The sequence below is a fragment of the Dermacentor silvarum genome, chromosome 10 (assembly GCF_013339745.2).
Source record: "Dermacentor silvarum isolate Dsil-2018 chromosome 10, BIME_Dsil_1.4, whole genome shotgun sequence".
Lineage (NCBI taxonomy): Eukaryota > Metazoa > Arthropoda > Arachnida > Ixodida > Ixodidae > Dermacentor > Dermacentor silvarum.
In genome coordinates this window covers 50,639,015-50,657,215 of record NC_051163.1, presented here as the reverse complement: position 1 = coordinate 50,657,215, position 18,201 = coordinate 50,639,015, and the positions used below count along the sequence as shown (strand labels likewise).

General features: G+C 44.7%; 1 protein-coding gene across 1 annotated transcript; it reads right to left on the bottom strand.

Annotated features, from left to right (window-relative positions):
• Positions 1-4: 4 nt before the first annotated feature.
• Positions 5-17,725, bottom strand: LOC125941018 (PC-esterase domain-containing protein 1A-like). The gene is made up of 10 exons (XM_049657898.1): positions 17,544-17,725; positions 17,392-17,471; positions 16,065-16,285; positions 11,140-11,353; positions 7,021-7,190; positions 5,354-5,498; positions 5,220-5,267; positions 3,242-3,304; positions 3,059-3,121; positions 5-118 (listed from the first exon to the last, which is right to left on the bottom strand). Exons 1-10 carry the CDS (start codon positions 17,617-17,619, stop codon positions 5-7), a joined length of 1,194 nt encoding a protein of 397 aa, XP_049513855.1. The 5' UTR covers positions 17,620-17,725.
• Positions 17,726-18,201: the final 476 nt, after the last annotated feature.

The window sequence follows — 18,201 nt, the reverse complement described above, 5'->3', positions numbered from 1 at the left end:
AACACTAAATGTTAGCGAAACACAGACTACTGATCACCTCTAATATAATCATGTCATTGATATCAATGGCGTCGCTTTCCCCTAATGGATCACGGAAAACACCAGTTTCCTCTTCTTCCTAGAATAGAAAAAAAATGTATGATCACACTCAGCTTTACTGCTATAAGACATCTGAAAATTTTGCGCTAGATTATAAAGTTTTGAAGACGAACTAGGCTGTCAAAAAAAGGAGAATAGGGAAACATTAAAGTGTGTTTCGACTGATAAGAATTGTCTGAAAGAGAAAATTACGGTCAATGTTCCATGTCTTTTTTTTTTTAATTTCACGCCGGAACGCGAGTGCCGGTGCGTCGGTGTGACGTCACGGGTAGGAAAGTATTTTCTCATCCTTGGGCCGTTGTTTGTCAATAAAAGTGAAACAAAACTTTCCAAGTTTAGTCGTTCCTTATTTAAGAACATACCGTAGTCCATTCTTGCCGATAAAAAAAAATTATCTGTGCCCGAGCAGACACCGTTAAAATCCATGACGTCATTGCGAGCTAGTACCGGAATTTCAAGGCAGCGTCGCCACCGTCTTTCGTTCTTGCATTTTTTTCTGACTTGCCAATCATCTTCTCCCGGTATTACCAGAGTGTGTGCGTTTTTTTTTTTACTGTAGAATGGTAATTCACAAATGCAGCTAAAATAACTTGTGTTAGTGGTGTCTCATTAAAATACCGCATCTTACAGGTGCCTCACAGCCTTCAGACTTGCCAAGTGTGTGTAATCTTTTGGCGTGAGCGAGCGAGTGTGGAGAGGTTTCACGTTCTCGAAAATGTGCGTCAGAGTGCGCCTTTAAAGCCAACATTTTCTTGCAATTTTTTTCTATTTCCGGAAGTCTTCGCAAAAAATCCTGAACACCTAAATAGAAAATTTGCTCCCAACAAATTGTAAGTTTTAAACTTCTCCTTAAAATGCAACAAACCTCACCAAAGCCACTGTTGAGTGAATGTCACAGAAATGGCAACTTAATTCCCGCGTTTTAGATGTGGGCTTTGGAGGAAAAGAAAAGCATTTTCTTATCTGGGCCAGCATTTTGTTAAGGTTTCACTTCCTTTTTCAATCTCCTTTTCTTGTCATTAGCCCGAGTCCGAGTCAATGACGGAGGGCGAAAAGGAACAAAAAAAATGTCGCCCTTTCGCCTGAAAGGTGAAGTATCGGGAGCGATAGCAAGGTATTAGACAACTCCACGAAGCAGGGTTCATATTTTATCGGCCGTGTAAATAGCAGTAAATGTGCGCTTTCTAATTAAACTAAAAAGCGTGGTGTCACGCGCGTACAGGCAAACATGAGCAGATCTCACTCGAAGACCGCGAACGCTCATTCTCAGAACACTGGCATCGATGAAGAGCGTAAACAGATGGGAGTGAACGCTTCTACTTCCTCTCGCTTTAACGCGTCTCCGAAACTTGAGATTACGCGGCCTCCAGCGCTAGGCACGCGGGAATACAGCGCATATGCAGGCACCAGCCATCTTGGCTCGCCTTTCATCTGCGCCCACCGAAGATACCTCCAAAATAGAGCGCCGGCAGTGTAGGCGCTCAACAGCGCGGACAGCCATGTGCAACCACGACAGGGCTAGCGCAGACGTGCGCTCAGCTCCCCCTAGCGCGCGCTTCATCACGTAACCCCTAACATTGGACGAGCATGAAGCTATTGATCCTTCGCGGCTCACACTCACAGGCTTTCCCTGGCACCCACAGCAGACGGCCCGCATGACACGATAGGCCCTTATCGCACTTGGACTTTATAAGGAACCTCACGGCGACGGCAACGACAACGGCGGAAGTTCGCCTGGAGTGTCCACATAGTTGCCAACGCATTAAAATGAAACGGAAAGTTGGAAAATAGAGTCCCCCATTGTCAAACAAAGCCGGCAAATCCCACGCCCTGTGGGAATCGATGTTATGCGAAGCAGTGTGCGGGGAGCCTAGCAAGTTAACGAAACGACCATGAGAGCACCAAGACTTAGGCGGCTGTTTCATGACTATATGACACGCATATGTCATGACATTCATGTCATGAGTCCTGAGGAGTCCCTTTAGCTAGGCCTAAGCGACCTTAAGGCGAAAGCCTTAGTCATGCTCATGACTATGACTTCGACCATCAATGTTTAGCCTTTTCCTCCACTTCGTACCACATCCGAACCCATTACATTGGTTTTTGAGTGTTGATCTTCATTCGCTGAGTCATGGTCATCACTATGGCTTCTACCACCGTCCTTTAGTGTTTGCCTCACTTAGTACCTACGCGCGAACCCATTTCAGTGGTTTTTGAGTGTTATTCTTTTGTCGCTGAGTCATTGTGATTTTTGCTGAGTCATGCTCATGACAATGGCTTCTACCACCATCCTTTAGTGTTTCCTTCACTTAGTACCCACGTCCGAACCCATTTCAGTGGTTTTTGAGTGTTAATATTTTTTTTCGCTGGGTCATTGTCATTTTAGGCGGCTGTTTCATGACCTACATGACAGGCATGTCATGAAATTCATGTCATGACCTATCATTTATGTTCGTCATCCACTGTTGTCATGTTGTGCCAATTTTGGTACCTACCAAGTTAACGAAACGACCTATGGGAGCACCAAGACGTAGGCAGCTGTTTCATGACCTACATGACACACATGTCATGATATTCATGTCATAACCTATCATTTATGTTCTTCATACACTCTTGTCATACTACGCCAACTTTGGTAAATACCAAGTTAACGATACGACCATGAGAGCACCAAGACGTAGGTGGCTAGATAGATAGATAGATACTGTCAAAGTGGCAAATGTTCGCCAAGAAATGCTTCGCATTTAAAAGTGAAGATGCACGTAGTATATACATCACTGCTATAGATGTCGCTGTGTTTGAGGTCAGATTTAGGACTATCTCAATTCGTTTCCTAAAACGTAAGATATGACACTATTGCTACTGTATAGAACAGCCTACAAAAGTTTTTACAGAGTGATGTATGTTATTGAATATGACTCGACAAGGACACTATATGACGCACATCTTCTAAACCTACCTCATCAGTGTCATAGATGTCACCCAGTGCGAGGTCATTTCTATGACTGCATTCACTGCCTTCCTAAAACATAAAATAGGAAACTCTGTATCACGTTCATAAACATTCGACAAAATATGCTACAATGTGTTCGACTGTTGAGAATTGCAAAAGTACTAACAGACGGACGTCTACTACACATACCTCATCACTGCTAGAGGTGTCGCTGTATGTCAGGTCAGATTTAGGACTGCCTCGATCCGTTTCCTAAAACATACAATATGAAAATACGTATTACAGTCTCAAACATTCTAGAAAAGGTGTTACAACGCGCTTTAAGCCGTTTAAAATATTGTACAAGGATACTATATAAGACCTACATCCACAACACACGACTTATCACTGCCAGTGATCTCGCTAAGTAACTGTGTACTACAGTCCTAAACATTCTTCAAAAGGTGTTACAACGTGCTACAAGGTTCCCAAAAATAAATATTGTGTGACGGTTCGTTAATTACACTTTAGTTTATCCTAGTAGGGAATGCTTATGCCATATACTTTAGAACCTCGTTATAACAAAGGCACAATTCGATACTAAAATACCTTCGTTGTATCCAGTATTCGCTCTAAGCAAAGCACGCTGATGTCGAAAAAAAATAAAAAGAATCGCAATCAGGTGCCTATGCAAAAGCAACGCAAATGTCATGCCTTCGACAGGGCAGCAAAGGGTCCCCTGTGGATATTGATCGTTGACGGCTTGCATGCCGATAAGTGGCATGAAAATAATAATAATAAATTACGTGTACATGCTCGCGCTTTGCACCATCGCGAATACGCAACCGTGCGATCGACGTGATCCCACAGGATAAGTACGTTGGCTTGCCCACTGCGGCCTAACCGAGCCAATTGTAGCAGACCAAAATACATGCGTGTGTTCATAATGTACCATTTTAAAGTTGTTCTTGTTAAGTACAGCTGCTGATCCGATTTCCTGGACACATAGGCGGGCGTACGCGGACCCGAACTTCCGCTACAACGGCCGTCAGTCTACTCTGTGCGTGTGACCTGGCGCTCAATCGGATGACGTTAACTGGTATATACGTAGTGACGGTGAGCTTCGCTTGACAGCTTGGGGCCAGCCAGTGCACCAAAAATCTACAACTTTTTTCGTCACAGCCGTACTACCTAGGCCACTAGGCCTAACCAGTGCCGCTTCATCGGGAGTTAGCAACAGCCCATGTGGCTTGTGGGGGTGGTTTGGTGCTGAGTCAACACTCGGCAACTCTGTTCATGACTGCCATAGTTGCTGCATCGCCCCCATGGGCATCATGCCACCAAAATGAAGCGGTACACTGCGTGGCATCGGAAATTTTGGTTGCCCTTCAAGGCACTAGTTCTAGAGGTAGGTGACACTGCCGAGGGAAAGTCTGACTAAGCGCGCAGGTCCGAAATATCAAGCGTCTGAAACATCGATTATTTTCGATACCTGTGTTCGATATTTTGTGTTCAGAAATGTGAACAAAAAAATTTGCTTTGCCATCAGTGATACCACTTGACGTCTTGAGAAATATCCTGCTTTATCAGGAGGATAAATGTTTAAACTTAATTTTTAAATTTCATACAAATAATGCACGACTAAGGAAATCTTATATTTGATTCGCTAAATCTAGAAATTCGTTATATCGGTGTTCATTACATTGTGGTTAGACGTACTGTGCTCAAACATCAGGAAGCAGTCATTTGTAGAGAGCCTCACCCACACAAATAAATATATAAAACAAGAAAATCTGGTCACAGGAAGATTAGGCTGCAGGAATGGCTCGTTTGTTTCCTAGATTGTAAATTATCATAAAATCACCTGCCTGTTTTCCTGATAGGGGATAAGCTTGCCTATACAATATATCAATAACCAACAAACATCAGAAAGGATGGACATGCGCAGAGCCTCATCTCTTTGTCTTCGTAACCGTTCTCCACATCGTGTTCTTCATAACCGAATACGTCGCCATAGGGAAAGTGGATAAAAGGAGCGCTCTTGTTCGGTTCCTACAATGCCAAATATACAAAGTCGCCTGCCACTTATCCTAGCAAGGAATGAGCTTGCCTATACCCCTCCCCCTTTCTATGCCGTTTAATATTTCTCGCCAAACATCAAACAAGAGTGACGTGTATTCAACCTCACCTGTTCCAAAGCGATTTCTTCATAACCAAAGACGTCATTGTACCAGTGCTGGAATGCCAAAGATGAGAAAGATCATTCATGGTGCCTCACGATGGACTGTGGCTTCCGCGGGATTTGATGCGCACAGAGCTTACCTTTTCTGGAATTAGCTCGCCTCCAATGATGTTGCTCTGTGACGATTCATCAGAAAGATAGCCGTCAACTGCGTCTGCCTCATCAGGCACATTATTGGCATTTTCTTCAGCACATTTTTTCTCTCTTACGGTGAGGAAGCTGTCACTGAAGCAGAATGGATCAGCGAATGAGATTGAAGGAGCCCAATGGTGTAAAAAAGTGAAATTGATTCTAGGCAGTCCGGTAGCTCCGCTGCTGAACCCTTAGAACAAGAAGCTTTATAGGTTAGGTTAGGTTAGGGTAGGTTAGGAGCCAGAGGAACAAGTGAAAGCGTGCATGGGCCCCACCTATACTTTGCATATTACTGCATGACGAAACTTACAACTCTCGTCATTTCTGACTATAGGGTGAAGGAACGCTTTGCTGCTGAACGGAGAATGATATATACGAAGGCATATTCAGGCAGCACTTGATCTCAAGAGCCACAAAATCTCGAAATCCAATATTTTCGAGCGCCACATTGTAACGCTTCTGTCAGGTTCCCAAACAACAGAAACCACTGTGAAACAATTTCTTAGTTCTTGTTTTTGTTGTTTTGATTAACGCTAACTCTGTGTGTGCGTGTGTCTGTGTCTATGTGCATGTACATGTACATGTGTATGCAGGTATGTGTTCTGGGTGCGTGTACTTGTGTGTTACGTGCGTATGTGAGCGCGTGCGCGTTTTTTTTAATGCTGACGACGATGCTCTCTAAGAGGCGGGCATTGCCAAGTGTCGGTGTCCTATTTTTTCCCCCGGTGTTTGTATTAGCCAAATTATCACAGTTATCAAGTTGCTGCTCGGTACAAGATGCGCCTACAGTATCCGAAATTCCTTGAATGTTGTCGAGAATTCTATTGCAAATGAGGCCTTGTGATCAGATTGTACGCGCGTTGCGAATGGACTTGTACATTCTCGAATGTACGCGAGGGCCAGCGATTACATACGAAGGTACAGTAAGTATACATATATCGGACGCGATTGACCAGCGAGTTCAGATTCGACAACCGATGAGTGGGCTGGCCGCTATTGCATGCATCTTTTGTGCTGCTTGTTTTTTGTTGCTTGTTTTCAAGTGCGCATATTAAAGAAAGTTAGATTCATAACTCAGAACATTAACATCGTTTGTTTGTTCAGCGCCACCACAACGTGATAAAATCTTAAATTCAGATCTTGCTGAGAGATTAGGATTTACAGCAGAAGCAGCTCTCTAGAAAGCCATGATGGAGACTGTACAGAGCCCTTTGCTATGCACTGCACTGTATTGCTTGCGATGAAAATACTCCTGGACAATATTAAGGCTTTGCAAGTTGTCTGTGTGATTAACGTTTCAAAGCTGAAACTATCAAAAAGAGAACACCCGCTTAAAATTAGTGTTGCTCTTTGCTCAATGCCTTCAAGCGAATGTGGTGGTATACATGAAAGGCATCATGCTGCTCAAATGTTATATCCTGTAGCCGTCGCAACTACAAGAGAAATGTTGCCTTCGATTCTGAAACACTATCTTAACCAGTGCAACATCTTTATAGTCCAAGGTAAAGAAACTGTGCCAACATGGCTTCGTGACGAAGATATATGGCTGGGATGTTAACAGGTATCGGCACCTGAGTTATTATGTAAGCGTAAAGATTTTGTTAGGATCGCTTACCTATTAGGCAATTTCTTGCCCCACGACAAGGCAAGGTGCGTTAGGATCAGATTGGTGCAAAGACGCACAGCCATAGGACGCCAGTGGATTCCGTCTTCAGCTCGGTACTCCAGCATCATACGTAGATGGTAGTGAATGTCAATGACATCGAAGCCAAACTTCTCAGCTGTCTGTAAGTTACCCACAAAAGAAACTTATCAAGTTATGTCAGCAATTTTTATATGAAGAAAAAAACTGTGATCTTTCCAGCGTGCTAGGGCTCAGTTCGTGCTTTGGTTTCAGAGTTACTATACAGAGTGTTTCTACGAAGACTTTCGGTAATATTTAAAGTTACACCGTTCTGAAATAAAAGGAAAGGTTCTTTCGGAGACACACGCCGTCAGTGGTGGCGACCATGGGGTGACGGGTGACACGCGGTTATTGGAAGCTAATTAACAAACATTGAGTTATTAGTTTCTAAACTTTTAGTTTCTGCGGGCGCGCGAAACCGAAACTGGGGGGATGCAGCGAGAGCGAAGCCGCGACCTGTCCTAAACACCTAACGTCTCGGTGAAGCCTACTGCTTCCACATTTACTGCTCGATGGATACACTTGACAGCCTAACAATATATGCACAGTGGTTTCTGCACCATTTCCACACGCCATCCACCACTCTCCCATTAATTTTTTTCTCTTCTATATCTACGCGTTCTCAAACACACTGATGTGGCTTCGAACGTTAGAGTAATGCGCTTTGAATTGTCATAAAACTTTTCCTTCATGATTCCATCTTTTTTTTTTTTTTTGGTGTCCGATATTGTTCCGTGCTTCCTCTCGGTTGCTTCTATCCGGTACACTGTAAATCTCTGACTTTATATGCATAAACTCCATTTTCCGTGGTTTATGGATACACCGTCAGCGTATATAGTACTTACTGGTTATAGTTTTGTTCTCTTTCACCACTGTGTCAACATTATTTCTATACAGGTACCTAAATAGCCTGTACTGGCCTGTACAGTACCCAGAGCAGCCAAGCTACTTTCATTCGAAGTAGTAATGAACAGGATACAGAGGCTCCTTCTATAACTAGCGATGAAGTTAGAGGGGCCTTGAAAGCCATGACCAAGGGAAAAGCTGCTGGAGAAGATGGAATAACAGTCGATTTAATCAAAGGTGGAGGAGATATCATGCTTGAAAAGCTTGCGGCCCTTTATACGCAATGCCTCACGACTTCAAGTGTACCAGAGAGCTGGAAGAACGCCAACATTACACTAATCCATAAGAAGGGAGACGTTAAAGAATTAAATATTTATAGACACATTAGCTTGCTTTCAGTATTCCATAAAATATTCAACCAGATAATTTCCAATAGAAACAGGGCAACACTTGACTTCAGCCAACCAAGAGAACAGGCTGGCTTCAGGAAGGGATATTCTACGATGGATCATATCCATGTCATAAATCAGGTAATCGAGAAATCTGCGGGGTACAATCAACCTCTATATATGGCTTTCATAGATTATGAAAGTCTTTTGATTCAGTAGAAACACCAGCAGTCATAGAGGCATTGCGTAATCAAGGAGTATACGGGAGGCATACGTGAATATCTTGGCAAATCTCTACAAGGATTCCACAGCTATGTTGGTTCTCCACAAGAAAAGTAGAAAGTTACCTATCCAGAAAGGGGTCAGGCAAGGAGACACAATCTCTCCAATGCTATTCCCTGCATGCTTAGAAGAAGTATTGAAGCTCTTAGACTGGGAAGGCTTAGGAGTGAGGACAGACGGCGAATATCTACGCAACCTTCATTTGCAGATGACATTGTCCTATTCAGCAACAACGGGGACGAATTACAGCAAGTGATTGAGGACCTTAACCGAGAAAGTGTAACAGTGGGGTTGAAGATTATTATGCAGAAGACAAACATAATGTTCAATAGCCTAGCAAGGGAACAAGAATTCAGGATCGCTAGTCAGCCTCTAGAGTCTGTAAAGGAGTACGTTTATCTAGGTAAATTACTCACAGGAGACCCTGATCATGAGAAGGAAATTTACAGAAGAATAAAATTGGGTTGGAGTGCATACGGCAGACATTACCAAATCCTGACTAGAGTAATGGCTTTTTGATTATCATAAAACTTTTCCTTCATGATTACATCGTGCTTCTTTTTTTTTTTTTTTTTTTGGTGTCCGATATTGCTCCGTACTTCCTCTCGGTTGCTTCGATCCGGTACATTGTAAATCTCTGACTTTATATGTAACTCCATTTTCCGTAGTCTATGTATACACCGTCAGCGTATATAGTACTTACTGGTTATAGTTTTGTTCTCTTTCCCCACTGCGTCAGCGTTCCTTCAATACAGGTACCTAAATAGCCTAGCCGCCCATCGATTTTCATTCATATTCCGCCGCCATCTTTCGAGGGAGATTTTGCTCTGATCTTCCTGAACATTAAAGGAAGCCTGACGTGCAACGACGACACCATATGGTGGCACGTTTTAAAATTTTCGGCACAAACCCTCGATATAATGATTGTCAAATACAGCTTCAGTTTCTTTGAAATTCACTGGAATTCTGTTGAGGGGAGGCTGGAGCACGCAACTGTTTCCTCGACCCCCTCCCTCCTAACCCTCCTGTTCCCTCTCCCCAATTCCCCTTTTCACTCATTGACAACCTCCTCACAACATCAACTACAATTTCTTTACCTGCCATCAGCCCAGTTCACTCTCATCCTGTATGCGAGGATCGGCCCACTGTAGTTGGCGAGAAACCGACGGAGAAGACGCGCCAAAACGCGGAGAAGAAGGCAAGTAAAACTTCGCGCCATAACAGAATTATGCGATTGAAGGCTTATATTTGTTTCGCTGAGGATATTTGGTACCGTTTTGTTGCTTCGTTGCGTGATTCCTTAGAGAACACAAGCTTGTCATCGGCGCATCTTCGTAAGTAGCAAAGATGGCTATTTAGGTCGATTCGTTAGCCGCTGTCGTGCCCAGTTGGAGGCGCACGTTTTTACTCCTCCACTCCCTCTCCTCCTCTAACACCTTCGCAGCATCCCTCGCTAGATCCCCTTGAAAGGCGTACTGACATGATATTCATAACTCATAAAGGCCCGTTATCTCCAAATACTAGAGAGAAAAAAAAGAAGACTCGCAAGCCCTCAAAGCGTTTTTATAGCTTGAGTATAATAGCTTGTAGTATAATATCTTTTCTACAGGCCACTTTCGGTTACGTTTCAACTGCGTCGTGACGTCGACGCGCAAAAGGTGGTCACTCGGAAGCAGGGCATCTTGCGGCGTTTCGACACTTTACTCAGGCTCACTCGGTCGATTGCTACGCTGCTAGATCGACCTTCACAACGAGACGCAGCATGCGAGGCGACCGACCAAGCCGATCACAGCAGCTAGGAGTGCAAAACCTCACAATTTTTCGCTGCCACGTGGCCACCTTATGCGTCATTGAGTCACGAGACTCACGACACAGTAACCTCATAAGGAGCGTAACCCTAACGGGTTGTAGAAAAGCTCCATAGTCAATTATCTAGGACACTCGAAGGATTCCAGTAATGTTGTCTGGGATGTAGTAGTCCAGGATCTTTATTTAATACGAAAAATGATGAGTCAGACATGTCATGTCGGTAGTCCTTTAATTTCTCGTCATGAACAGCGCTTGAGCACACTTCCACTCGCATATGTTGAGACCAATGGTCCATTGATTGAAGGATTGGATTTGGCGCGGAGAAAGGAACGCTTAAAATGCCTGCGGAGACGCGATGTGAGTGAATTGTGAGAAAGGTTAATTATTGCAGACGGTTGGCATGACAGGTACGGTTGGCACCGTATGAAGTCATTTATTTATTTATTGTAACCTCAGGACATACAATGCATTACAGATCGGATGGAGCTTTGGTAAAGCACACAAGCAAAATGCTGAAATATTATCTAGCGCAACAGAACGAAACGAGCAAATAAACAACGTCATCGATTACGTTCTTCGCAGTTCGAATTCACAGCTCTGAGACGCAATTAGGTAAGCCGCAGCTGCAAGGAAAGGCCACGTGCTCAAACTATAACAAAGCGGCGAATCAGCGCGGCCGGACAATCCTCTCGGAGCTGCGCCCCCAAAATGACCAGAGACACACCTCTTTGCAGAAGTAGTTGGCCTCGTTGACGTGAAATCTGAGCGAGTACTTGAGGAAGTCCAGCTGGGGCAAGAGAAATCCACCGTTTACGCTCTGGGATAGCGGGGCTGCAGTGAGCCATATCACAACGGAACTTTGGGGAAGGGCGCACCTGAGTCCCCAGAAAAACAGGTGCAGGTTTTCCTTGTACTCGTCGACGCCACAGGGTCCCCACCTGCGGATTAAGTGCACGTCGTCATTAACCTTTCAAACGCATATCCTCCCGACACGCCATGTACGTTATATTGCACACTACTTCCAATCATTTTTTTTAATTGACTCGTGTGCGATTACTTGAAGTATTCATTCCGGATACAAAGTCGGATGCATGCGTAACTGTAGATGGAAGTGGTTTAATCACATTTTCGGCGACACTTTTCGAGAAAATTACCATTAATACGACACAGACCATTGTGCATACACAGGCCACGAAACGCTTCCGCAAGGTACGTTCCGAATAACGCGGGTTGAGGTTAGAAACTAAGATGCAAGCGAAAACTGTTTTTACCATATCAAACGTCAAGAAATTGTTATTTTATTCACGTAAGTGGGCGCGTTGTCTTCAGCATCTAGCCGGTGTATTCAAACAAACAGTGGGCTTTCCATATTCGCGACTTATCAGACGGTGATAAGAACATACTCGAAAAGAGATTATGTACCTGAGCGGTTTTTGGTTGTCAGAATAATATTCCCAAGTTATGCATAGCAGGCAACGCTACGAAGGCTATAGAGATACTTTGCTCACAGTTAGCATCCGTAACCAAAAAGTAAGCGCGTCGCGTATGAAAGGAAGGTAGGCACCGCGTAATTAGAAGTAAAATCAAGCCTCGTCCTTCTATGTCACAAAACATGAAGTATTTATATATCGCATTAAAGACGTCAGAGATCTAAACCTGTTTACCACCACACATGCGGAGAAACACGTTTCAGTGACCGGCAAGCAGAGCGCATCGCTTTGCGCCGCGACCAAAAAGTAGTGCATCGCCCGGCAGAAGCACAAATATGCGTAAATAATGTGTGATTTCACGTAAACTTGCTTCTCCACAAGTAGCAGTTGTAATATACGATGTATAGTTATTTCATTAGAAATGTTGCATATCAAAAAAGTCGCAGTTTCGCCCGAAAGGCGAAGCATCAATTGCAATAGCAAATCAGTAGATAGCTGTACGGAGTAGAGAGAGTAGTTTTATCTGCTGCATAAACTTGGACACATTCGCTTACTAATTGAATTAACAAGCCTGGTGTCAACACGCACAAGCAAACATGAATAGATCATACTCTATGACCTCAGACAACCACTGTCAAAACGCTGGCGTGAGCAAGCGCGGCGCAGCAGCGAGCGAAGGTTCGTGCGGTCTATCGCTTCAAGGGAAACTGAGCGGCGAAAGCACAGCGCATACATAGGTAAGAGCCGTGTGGAGATCACTTTCAAGATAAGGTGCGCGCGACGCAGCCTCGCAAAGTACAAGTACGCAATTTGTGACAGAGTACAAGCCTTCCCCCTCCTTCCCGCGCTGCCTTCACGCTTTCCTCCTTTTTGCGTGGGAGATCGAGTCGCCAGTTCCCCTTGCGCTCGGTCACAAGATACGCATTTGGTGCTGCAGCTAAACATCGTCTCCCATCCCTCCCTCCCTCCCGTCGCGTTTGCTCTCCGCCGTGCGTCCTCTCTCCGTGAAAGCGCGCGTCCCTCGCACGCTTTCACTCGCACATACAGCAGACGGCGCGCGGCGACGAGTTTATCGCCCTCGGGCGTTGTACGAAACCTCACGGCGATGACGACGACGACGGCGACGCCGACGGCGGAAATCTACTTGCAGTGTCCATATAATTGCTATCGCAATGAAACAACTGCACTGCGAAACGCGCGGATTGATACTTCTATGAACGCACTACTTCCGCAGCGTTGCCTCTTGTGTATAAAACGGATTATAGGTATGCGTCATATAATTCCCGGTTACATAAAGCCTCATACTTTTATGTCACAAAATATGGCAGGCGTCGCAGATGCGAGCATATTTACCAACGGGCGCAGTAACACGCTCCTGAGGCCAGCGGCCGCAGTGCAGCCGTTCGCGCTCGCGACAAAAACATAGTACTGCACAGCGTACTGGAAGCAGAAAGGTAAACAAATACGTGATTTCACGTAACGTTGCGCCCACAATTTATTTCGTAGAAAGCTGCGCACATTACAAACGCGACAGACTCGGAGAGAGATTTTTATGACCACCCCTACTTGCGTAGTCTGTGCTGCGTTTTCTATTATGTACGAAGTGGAGTATGGGAAAGCATGTGAGACTGGAGAACGCACCAAGCGTTAGAATCGAATCTCGTTATAATGAAGCTATATATGGTGGTACAAGCTATATATGCCCGTTTCCACAAGAAACATTTTTCTGTTTACTTCGTTATATCAGATATTTCGTTATATTCGTGTTCGTTATAGAGATGTTTGATAAGTTCTTGGTGATTTGCTTGATGCTTCATGGTGGCGGTTTTGCCAAACGTTAGTAAATTTAACGAGAACACCGTGCAGAAGAACGGGTCAGCATTCATGCAGCAGGCAGCTGCCCTTGCCACCTTAAGCTACCTACTGTGTGCTTTCTATTGTCCGCGATCCGAGACACCTCCTCTGTCTCGCACAAAGGTTGTGCCTACTTTACTGAAGGAACGAAAAAAGCGCATTACAGCTCTCAGCCCTCGCTGTGCCGGAGTGCGTGATGCCGTCGCAAACCATCAGTAACGTGAAAGATGGTTATGCAATATTGGCAGCTACGACGTACCATTATAACAATTACTAATTGTTGTAATTGCAATGCAGATCGTCTGCTGAGGTAGCAGCACCCAAACAATGCTTTCTCATATACTTACACCAAAAAAGAAAGTTCATTCGTGGGAGCTAGTGCAACTCTAGCGTTCCCACTTGATTACCCAAAGAGGCTGACTTTACTTGCACAACAAATTATGTGTAAGATGAGAATTACGAAAAAGCTCCCTAACTTGCACTCAATTTTTGAGGAAACATGTGAATGTGGACTAAGTCACTCAGTGCTGAAGTCACAGTGCTGTCCATGTAAACAGTGACTTCTTTTTTTCTTCTTGTTTATATTTACTAACATATCACTCTTGCTTGGCATTCAAGCGTTCCGCGCACATTTAATATTTCTAGCTTGTTTCCGTTGTGTCGTATCGCCGTTCCGTCATGATATTTTGCCTAATATCTTCTATTGCACAACTAATTTGCTGTCTAGGCTGTTCCTTTTGTTTTTCCACCAATCATTATTTCGTGAGTTGTACCTACGTTATGTGGCTCCGCCTATGTAGTTCCCTCCTTGTGAGGGTCCCATGGAGATTTTCGAATAGACAAATCAAGCGATCCACTTGAAAAGGGGCAATTGGGCTATTTGCCAGGAGCAGTTATTTAGAAATCTTTATAGTCTAAAAAAGGAAAACCGAGCATAGAGTAGATGACTACATCATTGAGGCGTAGTTCTCAAAAAAAAAAAAAAAGCTTTAGCTCGGAGTCAACTCCGATTTCCGTACTCAAATGCATGTAAAACACGCAGAAGTGCTTTTTCGAGACAACTTCACTGGTTCGATTTCCGTTGTTGGATTTGTGAGAACCTTTTAAGATTCTAGTGACCTTATAGGAAATAAAGTTTTGATTTAAGGCACGAAAGTTTTTCGAAAAATTCACAAATTCTCAAGTTCAAGAAAATTCGAAGCACGACGTTTACAAATACGTGATCTTGCAATAAAAACAGATATCGAAGTTCCGTAAACTACGTCTGTTAGAGTATTTAAAGTGGCTAAATTTGATACATAAGTTTACTGCTTACGTATAGTGAAATTATTACAGTGTTTAAGAGGGTTTCGCTAATGTACTACTAGAAAATAAGGTATATTTCAGAGTGGAGTACAATACACAGATTTGTTGTCATACATCAACAACACCGCTTTAGAGGTGTTGTTCAGATGTGGGCGCAGTGGCCGCTGAGGAAAAACCAAAAAAATCGAGTTCTCCGTTCTCGTGTATTTAGACTGGAGCTCCCGAGCGAAAGCTTCCTCTTGAGTGGTGTCTGCACAATCATACGCCTGTACATTACCGGCATGTTCAGATGTGCCTAATGCAGATACTACTCGTTAAAGTACTTTCGCATTAAAATTACTGAAAGAAGGTGTGATGACAAATTCATCTGTCTCTTGCACTGCTGAAGTACACGCTAACGCTCATTGATCTTCGCGACTAGTACAGCGATGAACTGACACTTGGTGTCCGTACTTCCGTGTCCGTACTCCAACATTGTATTGTGGCGCCGTCTAGCACGAACTCAACGAAAGAGCCTCTGCGTTTAATCAAATGGTTCTACCAACTCCAAGATTTAGATGCATGCTATTGCATTATCCCCACGCATTTTATGTCGTTTTTCGATCTTCTTACGAACGTATTCACGTACAGCCATTCCACACACTTCGAGAACACAACTGAATCGCTCAATTACATACATGACACACAACAGACTTCGGACAAGTGACACGACTTGCGATGATAAGTTAAAATTTTCCGTTATCGCCCATCTGGGAGATGCATGCATACTTACAGAAGACTTCAGACAAGAGGTTCAAACTTTTATCGCTAGTAAGCAAAACTGTACTGCAAAGACACTTGTGCAAATGTACACACTGCACAAATGTGAATGGGAACACGTGTTCAAACCGCGGTTCCTCAAAACGCACAATAACGAACTGCATGCTTTTATTTACGACTGAAAAATAGTTTCGGATGACAACTTTTTTTCTATTGCAGCTCAAGAACAATAAACATTGCTGGCATTAAACGGAAATCTGCCGTATCTTTCATATTGGCACAGAACATACGTGCGACTTACCTCGTAATATCCCAGAGGCATGAGCTGACGATGACAACGTCCGGAGGAATATCAGCCATGCGTAGCAAGACTGTCTGGACGTAGTCACTGTGGATCTTCGTCAAAAAGTAGAAAAACATCGTCGTGTGGGCGTTACAGAATATCCTCTCTTCCAGGTAGTCTCGGCCATTGTACTGCTTTCCATGTTTTACCAAGTAATCTCCGAGGCAGCTCTCTTCCATCTGAAAATTTGTTTTATTGTCTCCTTCTGTATTTTTTAGACATATGTACCAACAAATCAAAGCGTTTCCTCAACATACATGGTAAGCCATGTATGTTGTCAGCCATGTATGTTGCAGCCTCAGAAAAAGGCCCTATAAACGCGCCCTAGGCAGGCGCGCAGGCGCATACGACCCGAGCCTCCGCCAGTATGGTGGCGCCATCTAGTTAACGTGCCTGCAACCGCCACGTGCGACGAGATGCGATTCAGACGAGGCGCGCAGTCAACGCTATCCCGATGTTAGATGTGCGCCACGTATTCTGGGTACCACTTCGGTACACGTTATGGCGTCTCCTCGCAAGGTACGAACCGCTGCTGAAGAAGCGAATCGTAGAGCTACGTGCGCGGCTACAACCAGGCATCATCGGGCTCAGCAGACTGCTGTGCAGAGAGCATTACAAGCCGCAGCTCGCCGTCGACGCCGGGCGGGACAGTTCAGATCGTTCTCGTCAAAATCGAGGCGAAGACACTTTGCCAGCGAAGACCTTGTTGTGAGTGGTGCCGAAATTGGAGCTACTCTTGCGCCGCTCAACCATCTTACGCTGTGACTGTGCTGCGTGTGCCGCGCAGGTCTGTGACTTTTTTAAAGAGTGAACGGTGACAGTGACCACTTAACGGCTCGATAGTATGGTAGAGGTAACTAACAAAGACAGCCACCACCACCCCCTCCCCGTATACGCAAATACGGCCCTCGTACTTTCGGCAAAAGCTGCGCTGCTATAGGCCATTAAAGAAGGGGCGGTTACACGGCGTCATTTGAAGGATAGAGTTTCCTACAATATTTACTGTATGAAACTCTTATTATGTAAAGGGCACTGCCATGCGATGCGCAGAGAGCATTACAAGCCGCAGCTAGCTCGCCGTCGACGCCGGGCGAAGTCGCAACTACGAAATCACGGATGACAGAAAAAAATCATTTTGGCTTACTACATCAAGCGAAAAGAACGCGCTGACGCCCTCTCAAAACTAAATTGTGCTGCGCTACATATCTCACATCCACAACAGCATTGGAACGTGCAATACGCGTGTGGTGCGCAAGTTAATTGACGTGCAAGTGAAACCGCATACCTTTTGCTTGAGCAAATCATTTGGGATCAGCGAATTCATCCGGTACAGACAGACGAGATCCTTGTAGATGGCTCGAACGTCTGGAAGGTCGAAGACAGAACATCCTCGTATAGCACGTGCACCAGAAAACGAAGCACAACACCAGCACTTACTCGAGCATCCCAGAAACGCAAGGCGCTTTGCGCGTAGCAGCGAGCGCACGCGCTCGCTGGTGAATACGTGCGGCATGACGAAGCGAGAAAAACGCGTCAGAAGGCAAACGCACAGTCGCTAGAATTTCAATTGCGATATGCCCCTAAAAACGCGTAGCGCGAATCGGAGGCGTCAGGCCACCGAGAACGTATATTCTTCTTCTTCTGCAGCCGAGCGCGCGTGGGGCTCATTCGAACGCTTTCGTGCAAGGGCAGTTGCGCGCGTGAATATAATCGCAAAAACCGCAGTAAACAAGACCGTAAAATATTTGAAATAACGCTGATACTACGTGGATTGGTCTTTTACCAGTTGTCGCACCACCTGCAATTACGCGTGTCAACTAATAATAACGTAGTTATTTATAGATTCGACGAATCGTCGTTTGATTTCTCCTTCAAGGGTGACGCGAACGCATTTTAGCTAGGCGACAAACTTGCGCAGTCTCTGCGAGTACATGCGGTATTTTCATTGCGTTAGCAATCGTGCGGATATTCGAGGCGCGTTCGCGCTGTCGGCACCGCTGCCGTTGTGCTGTCCTAGTATCGACGCATGCGCATGCGAGACCAGCGCGTGGCGGTTTAGATGGCTAGAAGGTCTAAGAGAACGCTCAATGCGTTT

Excerpts from the sequence above, each read along its gene's own strand:
- LOC125941018 (XM_049657898.1), bottom strand. The coding sequence starts at position 17,619 with ATGCCGCACGTATTCACCAGCGAGCGCGTGCGCTCGCTGCTACGCGCA. Across the intron at positions 7,191-11,139 it reads CCAACTACTTCTGCAAAGAG|ACAGCTGAGAAGTTTGGCTT; the intron begins GTGTGTCTCTGG and ends GGTAACTTACAG. Across the intron at positions 5,499-7,020 it reads GGCAAGAAATTGCCTAATAG|TGACAGCTTCCTCACCGTAA; the intron begins GTAAGCGATCCT and ends ATTCTGCTTCAG.